Here is a 24,475-nt window from a genome sequence, read left to right as displayed (position 1 = left end):
AATACGATATATGTGTGATGATTGTCATTTCATATAAAAATTAAATGCCATTTATTACACATATGATATCTATAACAACCATTTCATAACAAAATCTAAATTTATTACAGTGTGATTAGAAAAAAAAATAGTATCTAATGCTTTGCATTTGTACAGATCTTAACTCATCTAACAGTCACATTTCGTCATCATTTTGTAGTCGTTCCACCGTTAGGCCACGCTATAACCGTTACAACCAGTTCCTAGTTTGCATTCCGGTCTCTGTGAAGTCCGAACATCATATAATGTTTTAGGGTATTGGACGAGTATGATATGTCACATCAGAATATGGGGTCCACAAAAAGTGAAATATATACGATAAAAAAATGTAAAATTAATATTTTGTAATAAATATATAAGATACATCACAAAACACGTTTTTATACGCTATAACTCTTTCGTGCACAATCAACATATCATTTAATTTTTATAAAAAAATATTATTTTTTAATATTACAAATTAATTATTACCGGAAACATGAGTCAATAATTTATACCAGTCCTAAATGTTTGATTTTATATTAAAAGCATTTTGTTTAATTAATTATTAATATTAATAAATATTAAATACAATAAATAAAAATTAAAGTTAGGAAAAGAATGTAGAGAAATTTCACCCCTTGGGATCTCTCATATGTGTATATGATATTATGATGCGTTACAGGTGATCCCGACTCTCTAGTGTCAGCGCAGCCTAGCATAGTTAACATAGGGAGTGTCGTACGATATAATCCTGTGTCTTCTCGCAGTTGAACAGTGGAATTCGCATACATACCCCCACCAAAATCCCAACAAATTTTGCAGTTATTTCAACCAATTCTCCTCTGCAATTCACAGACCTCAATCAATAGATAAAAATGGCTGATCGTTTCTCTCTCTAGACGTCGTAATCCGCCCTTAGTGAGAGAATACACAAGTGTTCATACCTCTTCTTTCATCTAAAATTTGAAATTAAGATCGTAGGGGTTTGTTGTTTTAGCAAACAATGGAAAGGAAACAAGGTTTTTTCTCCACTTTAAGAGACGAGGTGGTCAGTGGTTTATCGCCGGCGAGGTCACGTGCCCGGAGTCCGGCGAGGAGTGGTTCGCCAATGTCGGGGCTGCTTCGACTGAAGCCTAAGCAGTCGCCGTACCAGGAGTCATTTGTCGGAAGATCGGGGAGTTTGAGTGGCGAAACGCTTGCACCGTTGATTGAGGGACCCGATCCGGCTGCGTCAGAACTCGGAGAGTCTAAACGGTCCGGGTCGGTTATCGGGAACTGGGTGAAAGGTCATCTGTATAGGGCTCCGTCAATCACCGCTTCCATGGCTTACAAACAGAGGTCTGATCTGAGGCTTTTGCTTGGAGTTATGGGAGCACCACTCGCTCCGGTGAATGTTAGCTCCACTGACCCTCTGCCTCATCTCAGCATTAAGGACACTCCTATTGTAAGTGTTGCTTTCCAATGTCTTTTTTGTTGGTATGGATTTAGTGTCACGTTACTTCTAGGGTTAATATCGTTTTCCACCATTGTCGTTTTCAAGCTGTCGTAATGAAGAATTAATTCTACATTAGAAAATGCAAATTACAAAACGGTGTTTGTAAACGAGTTAACGCAACTCAGTGGGTCGAACAGGTGGTCCGAATTGCAGAAAATTGGGACCTGAAACTAAAATGCTATAACAGAAGATCCGATCTGGCCTGGATTCAATTCCCTTCAAGCCTGAAAAGGTCTCTGAAGTTAAGCATACGAATCTTTTAAGGGTTTTTTTCTCTTTTCCGGTGGGGGGTTGGTGGGTCCACACCATTCCGCTGCCCTCCCCATTGCATGATTGAAATGCTTCCTTGAATCAAACCTGTCGAACAGGTTTTGAAAATAACATTCATTAGACCTTAAATGAGGGCTCGTTTCTTTCAAAACTTTCGGATTTCAAAAATATAATTTTCTCTTCTTGCTTTAGAGTGATCTATAAATTTAGGTTTTTGTGACCTAAAAATCGTTGCTAATTGAAAGGGAAATGCTGCTTTGCTAAGATTTCCTTCTGGGGATCTTTCCCGACACGTGTTTTTATTTTCCAAAACTGAAATACAGGGTATGAACTTTAATAATAATAAGAATGATGGAGATTGAAGAATAGATTTCATACATGAGATTTGATTTCATTTATGATTCAAGAGAAACACAATGATCCACGTGCGAGTGGACGAAACGATATGTGGTGATCTGGTTTTCTTTTTGATTTTACAATTCAGAAATAGGTCTTTTATACATATCTTGATGCAATTTATGGCGAAGTGATTTTGATTTCAGTTAACCCTTTCACAAGATCTATTGTGTTTGATTAGCATTTTCAGAAGTATGATACTTTGTTCGAGTCCTATGGTTCCTATAATGCAATTAACTTGTTTTTTCTACCCTCTGTTTCTCGAAAAGTAGCTCATGTTCAACTTTCGAGTGTCAATTGTGTTACCTTTTTAATTTATAAATAAATAAAATGAAGATGAGTTGTTGATTGCATAATTCTTGCATAAAACAAAGATGTGTTGTAGATTGCATAGTTCTTACAAGGTCAAAACTTGGTTTTTAGAACGAGAAGAGTGTTATTTAATTATTCGGCATCTAGATCTGGAAGAATCCCCATTAATGCTTTCAAGATTTTTGACCAGAATGATTTACCTTTTTTGTACTAGGGTTGTGTAACATGCTTAAGTCTGCTAATTTTTTTTGAGAGAAAGAAATCAATAAATAAAAGACTTGGCTAACGAACGAATTGAAATTGGGGATGTTGATGGCTGTTAATTGTCCATAAATTTATCTTTGATGGCAAGTTCCTTTTCGTTGCACTCATTTCTTGATCTAACCGGTGATCATTCCCTATAGGAAACTTCATCTGCTCAGTACATACTGCAGCAGTATACAGCTGCGTCTGGAGGGCAAAAGCTTCAAAACTCCATAAAGAATGCTTATGCCATGGGAAAGGTGAAGATGGTAGCATCTGAGTTTGAAACTGCATCCAGGGTGGTGAAAAATAAGCATGCTGCAAAAGGTGCTGAGTCTGGTGGATTCGTTCTGTGGCAGATGAATCCCGATATGTGGTATGTGGAGCTTGCAGTTGGTGGAAGCAAGGTTCATGCTGGATGCAATGGGAAGCTGGTTTGGAGGCACACTCCCTGGCTTGGTGCCCACACTGCCAAAGGCCCCGTTAGACCTCTACGTCGTGCTCTTCAGGTGAATCATTTTTTCTTTATCAACCATTATTCTTCTCCTTTCTAGGGTCTTCTTTTTCCAAATTTGAAAGATTATAAATCTGAGGATAGAAATCTTAGTATGATGTGCTCATTTGTGCGATCCGAGTGTTAAATGCACATTCTTATTTTATACTCGGTATTTCTTGTTTCAGACGCCATCATGACCAATTAGTGATTACCCTCAACTCTTAAGTAGTGATGAAGAAAAAAAAATATTGTTGTTGATTTAATTGGTTCATAGAACTTATTTGGTATTAAATTTAATGTTTCTGATCAAAGTCATCGTTAACAAACAGGGTCTTGATCCAAGAACCACTGCAAGCATGTTTGTTGATGCAAAATGCATAGGTGAGAAAAAGATCAATGGGGAAGATTGCTTTATTCTTAAACTATGTGCTGATCCTCAGACATTAAAGGCTAGGAGTGAAGGTCCAGCTGAGATCATAAGGCATGTGCTGTTTGGATACTTTAGCCAGAAAACTGGTCTAATTGTTCACATGGAGGATTCACATCTCACCCGCATTCAGACCAACGGTGGAGATGCAGTTTACTGGGAAACCACCATAAATTCTTTCATGGATGATTATAGGTCTGTGGATGGCATGATGATTGCGCACTCGGGTCGTTCTGTGGTTACCCTTTTTAGGTTTGGAGAGATGGCAATGAGCCATACCAAGACGAGAATGGAAGAAGTTTGGACCATTGAAGAGGTTGTGTTCAACGTGCCAGGGTTGTCAATGGACTGTTTTATCCCTCCTGCTGACTTAAGATCTGGGTCAATCAGCGAGTCCTCCGAACTTCCCCAAGGAGGGGAACGAGGAAAAGCTGCAATCGCAATAGCTGCTCATCGTGCAAAGGTTGCAGCGCTGGAAAAAGGGCAGGATAATGTGGTGTGGAAGATGGAAATGTGATAAATTAAGATTAGAAGGAAGGAAATTGTTTATATAGGGTGGGTCAAATCAATGGTAGTATCTGATTGACTAACAGCAGCTTACAAGATAGGAAGTAGAATAAAAGTGAGTAAAAATATGAGGTAGCATAATAATGAATGACCATGGGGGTTGGAAAGATGGTGTTTATTTGAATGGAGGTTTATTTTTAGTTTACCTCCTTCCATGAATGGAAAAATGGAGGAAAACTGTGCAGTTTTGAAGCAGCAGCTTAGTATTGATCCCTAGTTGTTGTTTTTTAGTTTCAGATGTGTTCCAGTTGGATTGATGTGGTTGTTGGGTTTTTTCACCTAGTGGTGTAGGTGTTTTGAATGTGTGTTGAATATGAAGAAGAAATATTTAGTTGAATGTGGGTGTATCTTTGATGTTTGCTGGCAATTTCATCTTCTTTGTTTGTTTGTTTGTTCTTTCTTCATCTGTAATGTATTATGCATGTGGTTGGGTTGTAATTTAATAATTGTAGATTTCAACCCGATACCTTATTCATATGTATTACACTCAATCCTCCCACGTGTTTGTTACATTATGAAGTTGATCATGGAACTCCAAGCAGACTAGTTGGTCTTCTAGCCTTAACAAACGATAGATAACCTACTTCTCTAGATTGAGGTCCTTTGCTGTAATAGATATGATCAATCATAGCTGATTGGTTCTTGCCTGTAATTTTCTAGAGACATTACGTGATTAACAACTTTCTGAGCCTAATTCTCAAGATCTAGGTCCTTGCTTGTGTCTTCAACATGGGTATGCCATGCCAATCACTTGTCATCAATAACGTGAATCTACGGACCAATTCGTGACAAAACGATATACGACGAATCCTAATTTGTAATAAATGAAATTTAAGAAAACCACCAAACCCCAGGGACCAAATCCGCAATTTACACTTTAATTAATTATAAAAAAAAAGTCACTTTTAGATCTGATCTCCAAAAGTAAAGATAACACCAAGGGGTCGTTTATCAAACACTTATCCGGTGAGCGTTTACCGGTAAATTTAACACTATCATTTACTTACCAGATAAGATTTTAGTCCACCAAAACGGTATTGTATGCAACAATTTACGCGGTAAGCGCCTATTGTGGTAGAGTCGTCGCCCTCACTTACCGGATAAGACTCTTGGTCATTGTCTCGCTCTTACCGGTAAGATTTTTTTATTCTTACCATATTCATCCGGTAAGGTAAAATGATTTGGTGTTCATTTACCCGAGTAAGCGTTTGGTAAACGGCTCTAAGCGATAGCATATATTCAGTAGTCGAAAATTGACAGAAAATACCTGTCTATTTTTTTAATCTAAAATCCGTTATTAATTGACAAATACATAGGGCTATGTATAACGACCTCCTCCTATTTCAGTGATTTATATATAATTGAAAACTAAGTGAAGAATGGGATACCAAGCATTCATTGCATTCTCCTCCTCCATTCATTACTCATTAATTACATGTCATTCACTCAATTCAATGAACCCTCTTTTTCTCATAATTAATATGATTGTTCCAAAATGGATATCCTCTTTAAACGAGAACACCTGTAATTTATATAAATATAAGAATATTTGTAAGTCAGTCATTTTGTTTTAAGCTACAGTTTTAGAAGGATTGAGAGTGCAATATAATATTAAATAAATATTTATCCCTTTAATAGGAATATCGAAGACATGCATGTATAAAATGGGAAATGCTGCAAATATGTAATGAACAGACATAACTGATGACTATGAACATGATCATCGTTGGTCTTCAATTCATTACAGCAAAATCAGATAACTATCACATTATTATTATTACAACAAAATCACATCATAAGAAATCTTTAGTTTATCAAAGCAATATCACATTATTATAACAGTAAAATCACATCATTATCGACAGCAGATGAATAAGCATAAAAAGTCTTCAATAACACTAGCAATGTTTAGGGATAAAGACAAATCTAAGATAACAAAAAGTTGTTGATAAACACTAATTTATTTCCATTTTAAATGTCATGTCAGGGTCGCATGTAAGGGTCACATATCTTCCTAGCGGGATCAATTTCGCCAACTTTTGATTATTGAGTAGATTTTTTCATTCTCTTGGTATAAAATGAGTTTTGAACTGTCATTTGGGGGACTTCAACCATATATCATTAGGTTTTTATAAATTATATATCAAGTTTTTCAATATTATTACAAGATTTTCAAGTTTTTTTTTTATGTTTTTCAAGTTTTTGTAAATGTTCCGATACTAAATCTAAAAAAATGTAACTGTAAGAACATCTATAACATTTTTGTATAAAATAAAAAATTTAACTTTAAAGTGTATTTGAATGACCCAATTAGGGATTTTAAAATGTATTTTAATAAGATATTGCCAAAAGAAACTTTAAACTATTTCTTTTTGTTCAAAATTGATCTTTGGGTGGAAAAGAAATTGGGGGCCAATTTGGATGCGACCCAAGATCGGTTATAAGAATCGTTTACAAAGCATGGAGACCGAGCCTTCATATTTTGGTTGAGACCGAGACCAACTACAAAAAGACAAATTAGGGGCATGACTGATTTTTAACCATCTCTATTTATGCATTATAGATAAATACATGTTCTTTATTGACTTCCATCAAGATCAACGTCAAAGAAAGGTGGAAGAAGAGAAATGTACGTGGCAATATCTGAGAGCATGGACTGAAAAACAAGCGTAGGGTCGTTTGTAGCAGATCAGCCCACTTTTAGGGCGCGGGCGGGTTCCTGTTTTAAAGGTGGAGGTCCGGATGTTAGCCTTTCCCTAAATCCCCAATTCCACCCACCTCTCTTATCTGATTCCAAATCCCCCATTCCATTCCTCTCCAAGATGGCCATGCCTTTGGGGTTTTTCTCCACTTTCTCTTCCGTTACGCCGTCGTTGCCCAAGTCTTCATCGTCGTCTCTGATGCTTGTTCAACCGGCGTCCCTTCAACCCTACCACGCTAAACCGAGGACACTAGTAACCTACGCCACTGCGTCGAAGCCTGCCACCGAGACCCAGACCAAGAAGAGGGCGCCCAGAGGCTTCTCGAAGCCGCGTCCAGTTTCACCGGAGATGAAGGATTTCCTCGGCGGTAGAACGGAAATCCCCCGTACCGAAGTTCTCAAGGTCATTTGGGCTTACATCAAAGAAAAAGACTTACAGGTACCAATATATATATATATATATATATATATATATAAACTTTTTTAGTTTCCCAGATAGTTATATGAAACCCTAGCTTGCTTTACTATGTTGCAATCTTCAGTAATTAGTTGATGGATAATGATTATTGTATTGAATGGTAGGTTGAAAGTGACGAAATTTGATATGGTTTTGTATGTATACAGGATCCAGCAAACAAGAGGGTTATCATATGTGATGAGAAGTTGAAGAAAATATTTGGGGAGAGGGATCATGTTGGGTTTCTTGAGATTGCTGGTCTAATCAGTCCTCACTTCCGGAAAGAGGAGGAAACTACTTGCAACTGATTCCGCTTTGCTTTCGATTAGTTTCTGCTAGACAACCAAGTATCTATGTAAATTGGACATCTATTTTGGTTGATGATATCTTGCTAGTAAGAAAGAATGGCATCCAACCTTTTTGTAGCTTACCACTTTGTTAGAAACCATGTTTTAGAACCTTGTTTCAGTAGCGTTTTTACTTTGTTGGATCTTCCCTACTTTTAAATGTTATGTCATTGTTACCACTTATCATATTTGCTATTTGTTTCCCTACAAATGGTTTCAGATGTGCTGCAGCATGTAACTTGGGTTTTTCAAGATCTTGTCCTTCTCATCCAACCTTTTTATTACTTGTTTAAAGAGGTGGCAATGGACCATAGCAAGTCTAAAGATGATCCATCAGTCTTGTGACTGGCAAATGGCAATGGACATCAACCTTTTTATTGAATGGAGTTTGTTCTTAGATGATATTTACCAAATGCAATGCTGCATTTACAGCTACATATGGATCATATAATGGAACATGATTGAGAAAATTAGCACTCTTTTTCCCCCTATGAAATCATTTTAGACCAAAAACCAAGACTGAAGAGTCACTACAACTATCCATTACCCAGTTGTTGAAACTTCTTGGCTACGTAAATCGACGTCTAGTTTGGCCAACGACATTACCAGTAAGAAAGAATAGCACCCAACTATTATTACTTTACATGTACCAAGAATTAAGATGCAGCAAGTAATAGAATATGTAAACTTCAATGGTTATGAAACCGATTCCTGACTAACAAAGTAGAATTGAGACTTGTTTGCTTACCAATTACTGTATATAGCAATCTAGATGAGCAACTTCTTGCTCTGTTAGAGTTTAGCGAGGAGTTGTGCCAGCTGCTCATCAGACACCTTCACATCATCACATGTACCCAGAGACACAGCAAGTCTAGCAGCCAATTGATGTTTGCACTGACCGTGAAATCAAAAATCAACAGTTCAAGAGTGGAAATGGAAATGGAAATGGAAAAGAGAGGTTCAGGTATTTATTCTTACATAAAGCTGTTCTCCTCTATTCACAATGTCATAGAAAAATGAATAGCATCCACAATAGTGTTGTGGGAAACACAGGTATTCTTCCTTCCTCTTCGATTCCCCAATTATCTACCGCAAACAAGCAATATCAAGTATAAGCCATTGCAAAAATGTTGAATAAAACACAAAGGAGTTTGTGAAACCTGGAAGATGGAGCGTCCACTGGTTTCTGCCGATATCTTCTTGACGCCCTTTTGATCCACAATCCTTGTAGCTCTCTCCAAGTTTTTACCAAATAAAGTATGCAAACTGTGTTGCGAAGTAAAAGGATGAGCCAGTTTTACCGATTAATTGTAACAAAATCAAGGATAGGTTGGTTAATTACTCACATCGAGAGCTGTTCATCACTGACTGCGCAAAAGCAAAATTAGGGCTACGAAATTTGTGGAGTAAGAAGAAGGACGATCTGAATTGCAATAGAATTTGAAATTTGTACCTGAACGTGTCGATTCCATATGGCTCCATATGGTTTCTGCAACTAATAAGCTTATGGAACTCATTACCAGCTACCCTTAAAACCCTAATCTGTTTATACAACAAACAGAAACCCTATTAATTACTTATCGGATCATCGTTCGTTCCATTTTCGTCTTTCTCCTTTCCCATTTTCTTCGTCCTGTTCCTGTTGTTTTTCTTTTTTGCCGTTGCCGGTAAGAAGGAAACAAAAAACTCAAAATATTTTAACAAATAAATTCATAAACTTACTTAAAAGGGTTTGGGATTGCTTAAAAAACAATTTATTGACTTATTTCGGTGTGACACCAGTAATAAGCACTTTTGAGTGTTTGAATAAATAACTTATACGGTGCCAAACTGGTAATAAAATATTTTTAAAAAAGTTAAACTATTCTAACTTATAATCAGTTTATAAGTGTTTTCATAGAAAAATATAAGTTGTTTCAAAGAAGCAAATCCCAAACACCCCCTAAATCAGATAAGATGATCATAAGTTTTTTTTAGCATTTTTTCCGTTATGTTACCATAATAACTGGTTTTATAGGCTAGAAGGATCAATTTGTTCGATTTTAATACTTGCAGGAATTTATTTGTTAATAAAACGTTCATAGACTTGATCATTCAAAATATAAAAGTCTATTGGTCTTTTAACTTCTCCCATAATAAATTTCCATCATCCCCTACAAACTAGTGATCACAAATATTACAGTAGCAGACTAAACGCTGAAGAGTTAGACTGGACGAGGGGAGTTGGATGAGACTTGAGGGAGGCAAACATATGACCATCTGGGACTAGGGGGAAACCATGTAAGACGAGGGTAAAAATAGAAAATTTAAGCTAGTCAACAAACGTTTTTGATCTTTGACTGGCGGCCTTTCCCCAGTCCTAGCCACCACCTTTGGATGGAATATACTGTACTTGTTTGATTGATTTTCTCATACTGCATTACAGAAAGTGATGTTTTATAAGTTAATTGCTCATATAAAGGAGGGGAACAACATAAGGTGATTGACAAATTCTAGTGGATGGTTCTTCCCATTGAAGCCATATAACCCCAAAAGGAAACCAACACCCTCCCCTCTCTTTCCATAAACTCAAACTACATACTCACCTAATATTACACAACAAAACTGTAAACTATTTTACAAGTATAGGTTTTCGACAGTTGGGGCAGGCTCCACATACCCGAACCCAAGGAAACAAGCAGCCTGAATGGAAGGTGTGTGTGCAATTCAACCGTATCACCTTAACACCGTCCTCAAAACCTTCGAGACAAATCGTACACTCCCTTGAGTTTGACGTTTCGTCATCATTCATGAAACCGAAAACCTCCAACTCTAACCACTTTAACCCATCTTGACCAGGATGTTTTCTTCTTCTCATTTCTTCCAACAGGTTATTCTCACTTCCAGTAAACCTATCTTGATGACTGCTGGATGACCCACCACTGCTTTCTGAACTGCGGAGTTCTGATGGGATCCTGCGCATTGGTGTTGGTATGGTCGCACTCCCACTACTGCTTTCTGTTTGCCTATAAAAAGGTTAATTTTCATAAACATCAGTTCCATTTCATTGCAATTTCATGCCTTGTGACAATGATGATTATACCTATTTCCAGAAACAGAGACGCCCCGTAATCTTTCCACAAGTCTTTCCCTTGCAAGTAATACAGATCCAGGAAGCCTGTCATTCCCAGTCTCTCTACGTCTCTGTATGCTTCTGAAATCGTCTGAATTTATAATGCTACCAGACGGAGACTGGCTGCGCCCTTGTTCAGGCTGAACTACTGGCTCATGTTCCTGAGTTTCACAAACAACATTATTATCACTAACACAACCCATTCTTAATCTCGTACCTACTATTACTAGCCTTCACAAGTTCAAACATACATAACACCATCATCCGCAAAAACCTCAAACTAGGATATGAATGTGAAGTAAATACTAAGGCGTTTGGTTTGATGGAATGATTTTGAGGGATTTGGAATCTTTGGTGTGTTTTGTTTATATGATTTGGAATGTAATGGAGTTCCATTATTTATAGAAAATTATAAAAATAATTAAATTACCCTTTTATTAATTGATAATATAGAAAACAAATGTTTTTTAAATATTTAAAATCACTATTACATACAAATCTATGAAATACATACCAACCCCATGGGATTTCAAAATCCTATGTTTGGGGGATTTAATGAAATCCGGGATTTCAAATCCATGAAATCCTTCAAACCAAACATGGGATTGGATGGAATTCAATTCCAAATCCAATCCAATCCCGCAAACAAAACGGGACCTAAGTAACTCAAACAAACATTACAAGTATAAAAAGATAAGAGGGAGAACTATAAAGTTACAAAGGTGTAAACCAACAGAACTAAAAACAATAATATTGGAGCAAAATTTCGACCATTAGCAGGTTTCTGATTTATGACACAAAAGCCTTACTCCCAAAAGAACATGAGTTTCTGATTCCAAGATCTTCTTGAAGATGGAAAAATTTTCAAATACCAATAAAAAGACATGACTCAGATGATCAAATGCTGAGTTGCAGTCTTGCAGCACTCTTAAAATAAACAAGGCACTGGGATCATTGGTTCATATAGACACTCAATTCTGTATTTTATTTGTCAAATGAACCCTTCTTACATTTACATAAGGACAATCTAACCACATGCCTTGTGTGTCATCCTATATGCAATGGAATTCTCAAATATCATAATCCATAGATATAAATCTACAATAGATCTTCCCATCCTGGGATGTATGCATTAAAAAAAGATTGAATCATCATTTTAGAAACATACCTTTTTCCAAAAAATACAGGGATGGCACATTATAAGGATGATCTTGCAGTACCCACCCCTCCTTTATGCCAAAATTAGAATTTCATTTCAACTTTTGCTATCAAACGAGTCATTTCTAAAATCATAGTGATTATTAGAAGAGTCATCCTAGTGCACAATTAGCTTTTCAAAACTTTATCAAATCCACCTTTTCATTTCTGTCACACCTTTCACAAGTCAAGGGTCTTCATGGTAATAGCCTCTCTACTCTTTGGGTAGAGGTCAAATCTATGTACATCTTACCCTCCCCATACGGCCATACCCCACCATATGTGGGATATATCAAGTTCATTTGGTTTGGTTATCCTGGTGCACAATTCTTTCTTCTTTATCCTCAATATGTAGATCTCATTCATCTTTATCTTCAAGTCTATAATATATTTATGGTGGTATAACCCTAAAAAATAAATCAAGTTTTTCAGCTATAAAACTTGCAGTACTCTTTTCAGTTTGGAGTTTAGAACTTTGTTTATACTAGTTAGCTTCATATTATTAAACATAACACTCTCTTTGTCCTATGACATTAACATATCATTTTTGGACCCCAAAAATGACCTGTTCAACCTTAAAAGGTTATGGATGGAGTACTCTGTCATTCATCATAATTTTCATTGTGCTTAACTAAAGGTGAGGTAGCAAGTTAAGCCCGCTTGACAGGATCTAACGTCCATATAACTTAAAGTATCCAAGAGAGCCAAACACCAGTTCTCATTTTTATTTTGTTCAAAAAGGACTACACCAACAAACATTAGTACTGAGAAGCACCGAGGATCATATGGCTGTTGCTTCAAAAATCGAGATATTGTTGATATGAGAAAGGAAACTTGCAAATCCATATCATTTAAATTTGGTACTGCTTTTATTTCAATTGCTACGTACTACCTGCTAGTACAACTAAAGATGTTGTACGCTAGCCAAAGGTACTACTTTCTCTGTTCCAGCAAAGAGTGAAGCCGCCAAACTTCAGCATTGGATGTTTAACAAGTTACTAGTCAACAAAATCTATAAATTGTCTCGAAAAGAAGCTTAAACAACATCACATCCATATCAGTTTGGCATATTGAACTTGAAGTACCAAGTTGGACATCTAAGAGCATCTCCAACAATTTCTCTATATTGTTCTCTAAAATAGAGAAAACTCCAAGTTAAGAATTCTCTAAAACTTGATGTGTGGTAAGAGAAATTAATTTTTTATTCATTCCCACCAATAAGATTGAATTATTATTATTTTATATAAATTCTTCTTAGAAAGTGTATCGGGATGATAAATTTATAGAATATTTTAATAATATAATGAATTTTGAAATATATAAAATAGAGACTCTGTTGGAGTTAAATGTATTTCTTTTTAGATATTGTCACCTATTTAATTTTTTTTTATAGAGAATCTGTTTGTTAGCAGCCTTAAGAGGTTAATGGGGCTCACAGCTTATTCAGTCAAATCTATGAAAATCCCTCTCAAACAAAAAGTTTTCCGATCTATACAGACATATTAATCCACATAGACAACTTTAGTCATATAAAACTTAATGGAAAACCAACCAAACAGCCCCTAACTATAGCTTGTCTTTTGCAGAAAGGGAGCAGTGTAAACTACCTCTCAACTGTTTTAAAAAAGCATAACCAATTCATCTCATGAATGCATCCTAATTTAAGCACACACGTACATAGATAGATATGCATTAATGCATATTGCAAGCAAATGAAATCTTCCTCTTCAGATGTTCAATTCAGCGAAATGGCACAAGTTCCTTGTCTTTATTTTATCCCCATATATCACAATCGTTGATTTGGACATAAATCCAGGTTCAAATTTTGTAGGGGGGGTTATTAGCAAAATGTAGCAAATTTCTGAATTGCTAGCATTCTATCAAACACTTTCAATAGAATTTTTGTAATAGCATTCCCAATATAACCTTTTTAGCATTTATATTTTTTGGATGATGACAATTGACAACCCCATCCTACAATGGATCAACATGTCTATGAATTCAATGAATCAATCAGGCATACACATCACCTATCGAAGTAGATGATTAAACTAAAAGAAGCCTAAAGTCAATACCGAGTGATCGAGGCGACGGCGGTGGATCCGGCGGGAAGGAGGGTCACAGACATCAAGATCGTGGCGATGTTCACGGCGATTATTCTGGCTGTAATGGTGATTATGGCGACGGTTTACGGTGCGGTGTTGGTGAGAAGATGAAGAATCGGCATCAGGTAGAGAAGAATCAAATCCTGAGACGTCGACGGCGTTGTGGCGAAGACCAAAACGATACCTCCGACTGTGAAACAGCTCCGAAGCACTCGTCATCCACATCCACCACAAATCCCCTGACAAAAACTAGGTTTGCGTCATTTATGAATGAATTCTTCAAAATTTCACACAGCCATGGATAGTGAAGACTTGAAATCCTGTACCTTTGGATGATGAAGGTGATGAATTTGATATGTAATGAAGAATAATCAAGCAGATATGTAATGAAGAATAATCAAGCAGTTGGAGGTTGGAAAAGGGTGAATTCGATTTGGGGATACTTGAAAGGAAACACGTATTCGAAAGGATCAGATGGGATCGAACGCGAAACTTCTCGCCACTCGGACATTGTAATGTGGATTCTTGATTTCTTGTTTTATTCATTTTATATTTGCTTAGAAATAGTTGTTCACTCAGTGTTTTTCAACTTATTTTTTTCTATAAAAGTCTTTATCAATTTATTATAAGTTATAATGGTTTAACTTTTTCAAAAACTTCTTATTACCAGTTTAGTACCGATATAAGTTGTTTATCCAAACACTCAAAAGTGTTTATTACTGGTTCCACACCGGAATAAGTCAATAAATTGTTTTTATAATCAATCTCAAACACACCTTTAATACTATTTTTTTCTCATGGCTAAATTTGTAACATTGGTTAATTAATTAAATTATCTAAATACAACATGATCCAAACATTCATGGTAAGAAATTTGATAATTGAATAACATTAATTGAATTATTTGGGTATCTATAATAATAATAATAATAATTGGGTTTTATTTATATCATAATTTACAGTTAGATAATTGAATAACATACGTGGGTTTCGGGTTGTTCGGGTTTTAGATGGGTCGGGTTTTCACCCATCGGATTTTGGAGATCCCATACGATCCTTGAAAATGAGTTCATATATAGGAAACTCGTGGGCTCTGCTTTCGTGAATCGATGAGGGTAATCGCTTCTTTTAATCTCTTCTAGAATCCGTAAGTATAATCACTTTTGTGATTATTGCATTACTCATGTGGTTTCTCATTGATTAATAAAAGTCGACCTTCCTTTTCTATGTGAACGTACACTACCTATTGGGGTGAAATCACGAAAACCCGTTGATCATATTGCCTCACATTTTTTAATCCTAAATGAATTCCACGTTATTGCTAGTAAAGTCTATAGCTTTATCGTGTAAGACATTGTGATCAATACCAACACTTGATTTGACTAAACCAGGCGCAACAAAGAACTTTTAATCTCATAGTAGCCAAAGTATGCTGATTTATGGACCAACACGTGATCAAACTAGCAATGTCAGAAAGATAAAATCTATATTTCTTTGTCAAAAGTTGGTGGTTAAAGAAAATGGACAAATAAAAAAACATGAGTTCTGATTGGAGTACTGTCCCATTAGAGCCATATAACTACGCATCTTTTTTAGTTGCAATATTACATGTGGGGCCTTGTATCCTCGTATAATGAATCAGTAGACTATTTTAATACAGTATTTACTATGATTATTCATCTGTCAATAGAAAGACATATGTTTTCCACCCTGCCAGTTTTACTTTGAATCTTTCTACTACACTATGTCGAGCCTTTACGTTCCACCCATGCAAATATTTATAGACGAACGCAAAGCAGTTATATATACAACAACTTAGCATGCTTAAATCAGATGGATATAGATTACAGAAGGAATCAACATAGAATTGTCCCTAAGATAGTTAAGTCTTGATTATAAACTAGATTTTTATATCGTTTAAGAAGATAACCTACAGATAAAAGACATATAAAATGAATATGTTTCTAATCATATGGAACGGTTAAAATCTCTAACATCATAGTCATAAAACTCACATTAAGCTTCCACATTAAGCCATGATGAAGCCGTGCGCTTTTTCGTTTTCTAGCACACTTCATTAGGGCTGTAAACGAACCGAACGAACATGAACGGAGGCTTGTTCATGTTCGTTCGTTTAACTTAACCGAACAAACGAACGAACACGAACGGTAAACGAACGGAAATATTTGTGTTCGTGTTCGTTCGTTTAGAAATCAGGTGTGTTCGTGTTCGTTTATGTTCGTTCGTTAACATGTTAAACGAACGTAAACGAACGAACATAAACGAACGAGCTAAATGAACATAAACGAACGGGTTAAACGAATATAAATAAATATTATTTGAATTCAAAGTAAATAAATAAAAGATTATATATTAAATTTAATATATAAACGAACATAAACGAACGAATATAAACGAACGTAAACGAACGGTAAATGAACGAACGTTCACGAACATAAATGAACGAACGAGACTCTTGTTCATGTTCGTTCGTTTAACTAAACGAACAAAAAAAATTGTTCATGTTCGTTCATTTATTAAATAAACGAACATAAACGAACTTCCCGCCGAACGGTTCACGAACGGTTCGTTGAACGTTTGATTCGTTTACAGCTCTACACTTCATTTGAACAAAAAAAAGCGTTACTGTTTTACTCATGCTTGCAAATGCAATATCTAAGAGGACATACAGTTCGATTTAGTTTGTCATGATGTATTAACTAAAATGTTGCCGTGTTGCAATTGATTACGTTACATCAAACAACTTATTCAACCAATCTCTCAAGACTTCTAAAAATCATAGCATCATTTATTAAACCAGTAACCACACTACGACAATAGAAGAAAAAACAACAAATTTCAAGTTTGATTCATACAAAAATAGTAATGATTAAAATCAAAATTAAATTGAAACCAAAAATTTGATCATATTTTGTCTTTAACCAAAACAACTGATTTTTTTTGTTAACTTGGATATTCAATCCGTTATGTAAGCCGACTAATCCCAAGACGACCATCTGTTTTGCAGATAGCCCGGAATCACCACATTTGAAACTCCATGGCCACAAGAGGATTTTTATTTCTTTTTTAATTTGAGCCCGAGAAACAATTGAAATTTTAATAAACAAAAGTTTGGTGGTCAAAATGTGAATCAAATAAAATTGAAATGACCAAAAGAATGGTTCCTCAAGGTGGACCCTACTACGACTAAAAGCACTTGGGAGTTGCAAACACGCCAAAAAAGAACGGGAGTCAAGGAACTTATAGTTGTTTTCATGATAGTCCCTCAACTATCTTCATCATGCATTTTTAGTCCTCCAACTAATAATCAATCTCGTGGTTCTTAAGTTAATTCTTTTATCCATTTTATTTGTTATTTTTGCCAAAATTTTCATAAATTTGGCAAATTACTTGTATTTAGAAGACGAAATCTACTTAAAGCTTAATTATATTAAGCATTTGTCTTATTACTTTTTAATTTTTTTTTCCATTTATGTTGGTTTTATATATATATAAATATATAAGAAACGTAACAATGCATATTAAGTGATTATTGATCAAATTGGAATATTCGTTTCAAAGTTATTTTGTCTTTTTTCATTCAGTTTTAAAAGTGGGATTACTCATAAAATTTCCATGTTTATCAAAACAACATGTGAACAGGTGAACAATATTTGTTAAAAAATTCATAAGCCGTTGTAGATGTCGATTAGGTTTGTCCAGTTTTAATATATGAGAAGATAGACTCCGACTTATGAGTTATAGAGATTAACGTTTTCGGTACAATTACCAAAAACAACTATTTTATAAGCTTATATTTACAAAATGAAGTGGTGAAAATCATAAAATAAAATAGTTGAGGGACCATTTATGCAACTCACTCAAAAATATTATTAAAAAAAAAGCAATCAATCATCATCACAACCAAAACGTGACTTTTCCACCTCCATTTCCATTTCCATTTCCCTCCCATCTTTTATACACACACCAATAAGCGTTTTCCATTGTGTTTCCCATAGACCAAACTCATCTTCTCCATCTTTCTCTTCTCAGAGAAAAAATGGCATCTTTGAGCTTCTCATTCTTCCTTCTCTCAATCTTGCTATCTTTCAGTCCCATATTATGCACCAACTCTGAAGGTAAACATCCCACTTTCGTTTCTCTCTCTTAGGGTTTCAAAATCTCCATCTAATCGTGTTGAAATCTCTGTTTTTTGGGGGAATTGTTCATGGGTTTTGTGCCCTAACTCAGAATCTTGAAAACCCATCTCATGGTTCATGTTCAATTCTTGATTTTGATCTTGATGTTTCAGGAAATGCTTTGCATGTTCTGAGAACCAAGCTTTCTGATCCCAAAAATGTCTTACAGAGCTGGGATCCCACCCTTGTAAACCCTTGTACCTGGTTCCATGTCACCTGCGACTCCAGCAATCATGTTATTCGTTTGTAAGACTTCAAGATTTCTTAATGACAACACTTTTAATTTCTGAGTGTTTGTTTTAATTTCAAAGATGGATGATTTGTGCTGTTTGATTTCAGGGATTTGGGGAATTCTAATGTTTCAGGGACTTTGGGTTCTGAGCTTGGTGAACTCAAGCATCTTAAATACTTGTACTCTCTTACAACCCTGTTTTATCTGTTTATTTTGTTGTTGTTTTTTGTTGCCATTTTATGTAGTTGTTGCCAAAATTGCAGGGAGCTTTACTGGAACAACATTGAAGGCAAAATCCCAAAGGAATTGGGGAACTTGAAGAATCTTGTGAGCATGGATTTATATGGCAACAAATTCGAAGGGGAAATCCCAAAATCTTTCTCTAAATTGAAGTCTTTAAGATTTCTGTAAGCATGATTCGATTCTTTTAGCATAGTTTGGATCTCCGAAGACGTAAAAACTAACGATCATAAGTTGAATTTCGCAGGCGATTAAACAACAACAGGCTGTCGGGTCCTATTCCAAGGGAGCTCACGAAACTCTCTAACCTTAAAGTTTTGTAAGTCTTTAAGAATACATACGTATTCATATGTGAATGTTGTGAATGTTGTGAATGCTTATGATCTGAGTCGTGTTGTGGTCTTGCAGCAATGTTTCGCATAACAATCTTTGTGGTACGATACCTGTTGATGGCCCTTTCGCAAGTTTCCCTTCCAATAGGTGATCCTCCAACCATACTTTAAAAAGTTCGTTTGTGGGTCTCATTCACATGTGAATAAGAATGAGACCCACAAACGCGAATGCATTTTTTTAGTTCATTACTTCTCATATCATACAAATGGGCGTTAAAAAGTTCAGTTTCTTTGTTTTCTAGTTTCGAGAACAACCGATTGAATGGACCGGAGCTGCAAGGACTCGTGGCGTATGATTTCGGATGTTAAATTACTGGAATTGATGCAGCAAAATATGTAGCAAATTTACATCTTCTTTTGGGTCTTTTTTAAGTTATATTTACAAGTATCGGAGAACATGAAAATAGAAGACCTATAAATTAAAAGCTTCGGATCTTTTATCGAATTTTTATTGTTGATACGCCTTTCAAAAGGATGATGCATTTCGAATGCATCGATTCGTTTACCGTTTATGCGATCGTTTCGTAATTATGATTCGACGAGGCATGAAATACGAGTTTTGTTAACGACTCGTCGATGATCTTTAGATCGCATAGATTAATGACGCATTCGGGTTGTTGATACCACTTTTTTAAAAGGTTACAAAAACCGTTTATTGTGTTTGCTCGTTTTTTATTAGGTTAGAATACGGACAAGAAACAAAGCATGTTTTGTTGAGTGATATACAAGCGCCGGGAATATCCATATAAAGTAATAAAATGATTTTATCTCTACTATATTATAAAATATTTGATAAAAAATTTTAAAAACTATTTTTTATGTATGAAGTACTGTATATTAATGTACATTACTTAAAATTCAAGATTACAAGTAAATTATATATAAGTATAATTTATTAAAGTTTCATATTTGAATTCGTGTAACTAACTGCAAATAAACATAATTAAATAGAGGATAAACATCTCATTTTAAAATATAAAATATCTAAAATATAATTAGGATAATTATCGAGTTCTAACAGAATAATTAATTATTATTTTTATAATAAAATTATATTATTAAACCAAATATAAATTACTTCGTTATTAAACCTAAATTAAATTATAATAATAAAAATTTAATTAAAAAATTACATACAGAATGAAGAAATTTTAAATAGTTGATTTGATACTAATATCGATATATTTTTGTTAATTTTTTATGATATCTTCAAATTTATATTTTATTCAAAAATAAAAACTTCAACGTTTTTTTAAAATCACATAAGACCATATTATAACATTGATTGAGATAAAAAAATAAAAACGAAATATTAAAATCAAGATGTATCTCGTTGAATTGTACAAATACACTTCTAATAATATTAAAATATATACGGTAAATCATTTTTTGAATAATCTCCATATTTGGAGGAAAAACCTTACCTTTTATTTTTTTACTTTCTTTATTTTAAAAAACTTTTAAAAAATCTATTGGAGTTTAATTTTAATTTAAAATCTCTATTTTTTTCATTTTCTTTATTTTAAATAATTTATTAGAGATTCTTTAACTAATTAAAAAGTTTTATTTAAAATATTTGGCAAATTAAATATTGTTTTTTATTTATTGAAAATTAAAACAGAATAAAAAGAAGAGATGTGTTAAATGCACTCCTACCTTATTTTTTTTCTCACATACATTAAGATCAAGCTTTATTTTTTTACATTTTCAAAATATAACTTTAACTGATTCTGATATAAAAAAAGATATATGTGATATTACCCGAAAACGAATTGTTTTTGGTTTTCTTTTCGTTTGGAAGAATTATCATGTTTACAGTAGTATCAAATGTTGAAAATATATTTTATGAGGACATTTCAAATGCAACTCATCACATTTATATAACCAATGCAACCCAATCAACTGAGATATTTATGAAAATAATGAAAGTTCATTTATTATGATTTAAATATTTATGAAAGAGGACTAGAGTTCATTAATTATGATCAATACTTTATATTAGAAAACAATCAAAACTTTTATGAAATCACATATTTATCAAATTAAATGAATGGTTGTATTGGTTGTACAAATGTAAAGAGTTGTATAATAACTCACATTTATATTTTATTATTATTATTATATTTCTTTAAATATGTATGTTTATTAATTGCTTCTTTTAACATATACCCACTCTCTCATTTATTTCCCCACTTTATGAATCTATATTTGGGTGGTTATATATATTGAAGGTATGGCGAAAAAATTATTAAAGAAACCGAAAATACGAACAACAAAGAAGGTGATAAATAGAAACTCAACCAAACCACAACTGAAATAATAGAAAAGAAAGGGGCCACATATAGTCTACTGTGAAGGGGAAGTCACAACCACCGACAAGTTAAGCAGTACGACACTTATAACATAACCTGGACAAAACGAAACCAAAGAAAAAACCAAGAGACGAAAAACCGTCGAGACCTTAACCCCAATCATAAAGGTATTAAGCTCTTTCTTCGATTTTTTTAGTGCTAACGACCACCTATTGTTTATTTAGACTCGTCTCTACTCGTGACCACTAGGTGTGGGAATGCGCCTCCACCTATCGGAGAACCCGGTCCACCCGTCCCGGTCGGGGACGGGAACAGGTATGGTACTCCCCGCCCCACCCTGTAACCGTTATATATATATATATATATATATATATATATATATATATATATATTAATTATTTGTTTCAACTAAAACCAGGGGCGGATTTAGCATGTTAAAGGTGGGGGGAAGGGCCCCCATTAAAAAATAAAAAAAATGAATTTTTTTAAGGTTAAAAATTGTTTTTTTTTTTACTTTCTACCATGGTTCTCCTCCGTAATTTCTTGTTAAGGCCTCCACCAACTAAAGAAAGTATCTTGAAATCAACCAAAAAACTGAAAAGTTCTTCGAAATCGATAAGAAAACCTTAAAAAATCCCTCGAAATAATCCAAAAAAACTTCAAAAATCTCTTGGAATGGTGGAATTAGGCTTAAAACACATCGGACGACTTAGTGGGCGTTTAAGCTACCTTAAAGGTGCCCCCACTTGACCAAAATCATGGATCCGCCACTGACTAAAACGGTAGTTCATAATTTCCTATTTCCTAACTAGGTTTATAATCTAAATTGTTATTTTTTGGATGTTAATATGTAATATTTTGGATGTCAAGTCAAAATGCAATTACTCGATATGGTTTTATATTACTCAATATTTTTTGGTACACGTGACTTTAAGTTTTTTTTTGGATTTATTTGATTTTTTTTTTGGTTTTAGGTTATTAGTTCTTATATGATGTTGTGGTTTTTTTGTATTAAATTAAATTCATTTTGGTTTTAGGTTTATTGAAAATGTTTGAGGTTTTAAACATGTATGGTCTCTCACATATTTAATTTAAAATAACTTATATAAACAGAAAAAAAAAATCATCATTTCCCCGTTGGAGACAGGGATGGGGATGCGATTATATTCCTCGACAAGGATGAGGACGGGGACAGAAATAGAAATAAGTAATTGGGGACGGGGACGGGGATTGAGGTCCCCGCCCTATCCCTGCCCCATTCTCATGTATAGTGAGTAGTGACTACCCATACACCGTTATAACCTTGTACATAAACAAGTTATGAAACCCTAACCTCGTTTTTATAAAAAAAATCTAAAAGGAGAAATTAATAACCAACTCAGTGCAATCGATTGGTCAATTAAATAAATCGTCGCAGAGACAACAATATATCACTAAAAACGTAGAGAAGAACAAAAAGGTTTGTATTATCGACCACTCTTTTAATTGGGAATTTTTACAATAAAACGTTGAATACGTTGAGCCTTTTACGAAATAATTTACTCATAAAGAAATATATAATCTTCAAAGGTTACAAAATAATTTACCAATAAAGTACAAAGTTTTTACGAAGAAGGATTACGAAGCTTTAAGGGAGGTGGCAAATTGTCCAACTGTTGATGCATATTGTACAAGTCAATGAAACAGTTTACAAGGGGTTTTATTACGAAGCAGTTTAGGTAGAGATATATGTAATGCATTGTTACCGTATTCGTAAAGCTTGAAAAACAAAATGTTTACAAATTGATTTCACTAAGTGTTTAGAACTGATTTTAAAGTATTAACGAGCTTATTTTATAAACTTCATAAATGCTCGTCATTTTTTCATGGTTAAATTGACATTTATCAAATAGATCTAGAAACACTCGCTAGTAGTCTACTACAAGTGGCTATTGAGCAGCGTCGATGGACCATGGAAGTGTGAACGAGTTACTAAGGTTGTTAGAGCTAGACGAATGAATTTAATCAAATTCTATATATCTATATATATATATTATATTTTAGCAAATATTAAAACAAAATAATTTAAAATTTAAAATCAATATATTGTATTACTGATTAAACTTTAATTAATAAATAAATAAGTTGGTACGCAACGGTATTATTGTAGTAAACTATTTCTAATATCATGTACCAATTAAGTTTAGATAGTTGGTACGATATTACCAACCAACTAAAATGGTACGAATTAAATTGGTGTTGTATGAGAATTAGTTGATTTATCTTGGTACGACACCTAGAGGTGCTTAAAAACCGGACCAAGCCGACCAACCTAACCTAACCCAACCCAAATTGAAATAACCCAACCCGAAGTAACTTTGATGTCTAATTGAGTTGTAAAATCTTTAAATCATAGATATTGGGATGGATTTAGGTCACGGTCATTTGAACCCAATCCGACCTGACATTCTTTTATTTTTTGTATTTGGTATGATTGTTAAGTATCCAATAATATGTAAATTAGACAATTAGACCATCACATACCCTCTTCATATACATATATTTTCAATCTCTTCTTCATCATCTATATAACTCGTTCATTCATATATGCTAGAAGCGTACTCGCGCAATGCAACGAGATACATCGTGATTTTAATATTTCATTTTATTCTTTATCTCAGTCGATGTTATAATATGACTTTATGTGATTTTGAGAAAACGATGATGTTTTTATTTTTGGATAAAATATATGTTTGAAGATATCATAAAAGTTTGACAAAAATATATCGATATTAGTATCAAATTAACTATTTGAAATTCTTCATTGTTTTGTGTAATTTTTTAATTCAATTTTTTTATAATTTAATTTATGTACAATAACGAAGTAATTTATATTTGGTTTAATAATATAATTTTTTTATAAAGATAATAATTATTTATTTTGTTGGAACTCGATAATTATTCTAATTATATTT

General features: G+C 34.1%; 5 protein-coding genes across 6 annotated transcripts; 3 read left to right on the top strand and 2 right to left on the bottom strand.

The window, feature by feature from the left end:
- Nucleotides 1-870: 870 nt before the first annotated feature.
- LOC112507841 lies at nt 871-4,623 on the top strand. The gene is made up of 3 exons (XM_025112569.1): nt 871-1,465; nt 2,899-3,246; nt 3,563-4,623. Exons 1-3 carry the CDS (start codon nt 1,025-1,027, stop codon nt 4,175-4,177), a joined length of 1,404 nt encoding a protein of 467 aa, XP_024968337.1. The 5' UTR covers nt 871-1,024; the 3' UTR covers nt 4,178-4,623.
- A 2,374-nt stretch (nt 4,624-6,997) lies between these two features.
- Nucleotides 6,998-7,943, top strand: LOC112506947 (uncharacterized protein At5g08430-like). The gene is made up of 2 exons (XM_025111293.1): nt 6,998-7,367; nt 7,553-7,943. Exons 1-2 carry the CDS (start codon nt 7,050-7,052, stop codon nt 7,691-7,693), a joined length of 459 nt encoding a protein of 152 aa, XP_024967061.1. The 5' UTR covers nt 6,998-7,049; the 3' UTR covers nt 7,694-7,943.
- A 282-nt stretch (nt 7,944-8,225) lies between these two features.
- Nucleotides 8,226-9,461, bottom strand: LOC112507853 (zinc finger SWIM domain-containing protein 7). Its single transcript, XM_025112585.1, has 5 exons — nt 9,186-9,461; nt 9,079-9,100; nt 8,893-8,998; nt 8,711-8,818; nt 8,226-8,626 (listed from the first exon to the last, which is right to left on the bottom strand). Exons 1-5 carry the CDS (start codon nt 9,247-9,249, stop codon nt 8,525-8,527), a joined length of 402 nt encoding a protein of 133 aa, XP_024968353.1. The 5' UTR covers nt 9,250-9,461; the 3' UTR covers nt 8,226-8,524.
- A 673-nt stretch (nt 9,462-10,134) lies between these two features.
- LOC112506441 (probable E3 ubiquitin-protein ligase RHY1A) lies at nt 10,135-14,660 on the bottom strand. The gene is made up of 4 exons (XM_025110479.1): nt 14,473-14,660; nt 14,117-14,385; nt 10,815-11,005; nt 10,135-10,737 (listed from the first exon to the last, which is right to left on the bottom strand). The coding sequence occupies exons 2-4, from the start codon at nt 14,369-14,371 to the stop codon at nt 10,344-10,346; spliced, it is 840 nt and encodes a 279-aa protein (XP_024966247.1). The 5' UTR covers nt 14,372-14,385; nt 14,473-14,660; the 3' UTR covers nt 10,135-10,343.
- A 3,425-nt stretch (nt 14,661-18,085) lies between these two features.
- On the top strand, nt 18,086-19,667 carry LOC112506442 (leucine-rich repeat protein 2-like). Of its 2 annotated transcripts, XM_025110481.1 has the most exons (7): nt 18,086-18,285; nt 18,459-18,591; nt 18,685-18,756; nt 18,841-18,984; nt 19,065-19,136; nt 19,226-19,297; nt 19,452-19,667. In XM_025110481.1, the coding sequence occupies exons 1-7, from the start codon at nt 18,207-18,209 to the stop codon at nt 19,516-19,518; spliced, it is 639 nt and encodes a 212-aa protein (XP_024966249.1). In that variant the 5' UTR covers nt 18,086-18,206; the 3' UTR covers nt 19,519-19,667. The 2 variants fall into 2 exon arrangements, with proteins under 2 accessions (XP_024966249.1, XP_024966248.1); XM_025110480.1 differs by having other exon boundaries at nt 18,134-18,285; nt 18,685-18,984.
- The last annotated feature ends 4,808 nt before the right edge of the window (nt 19,668-24,475 follow it).

The sequence above is a fragment of the Cynara cardunculus genome (genome assembly GCF_001531365.2).
Source record: "Cynara cardunculus var. scolymus isolate 2C chromosome LG 2, CcrdV1, whole genome shotgun sequence".
Classification (NCBI taxonomy): Eukaryota; Viridiplantae; Streptophyta; class Magnoliopsida; order Asterales; family Asteraceae; genus Cynara; species Cynara cardunculus.
Note: the sequence above shows the minus strand (reverse complement) of the source record. Positions and strands in the feature narration are given on the sequence as shown.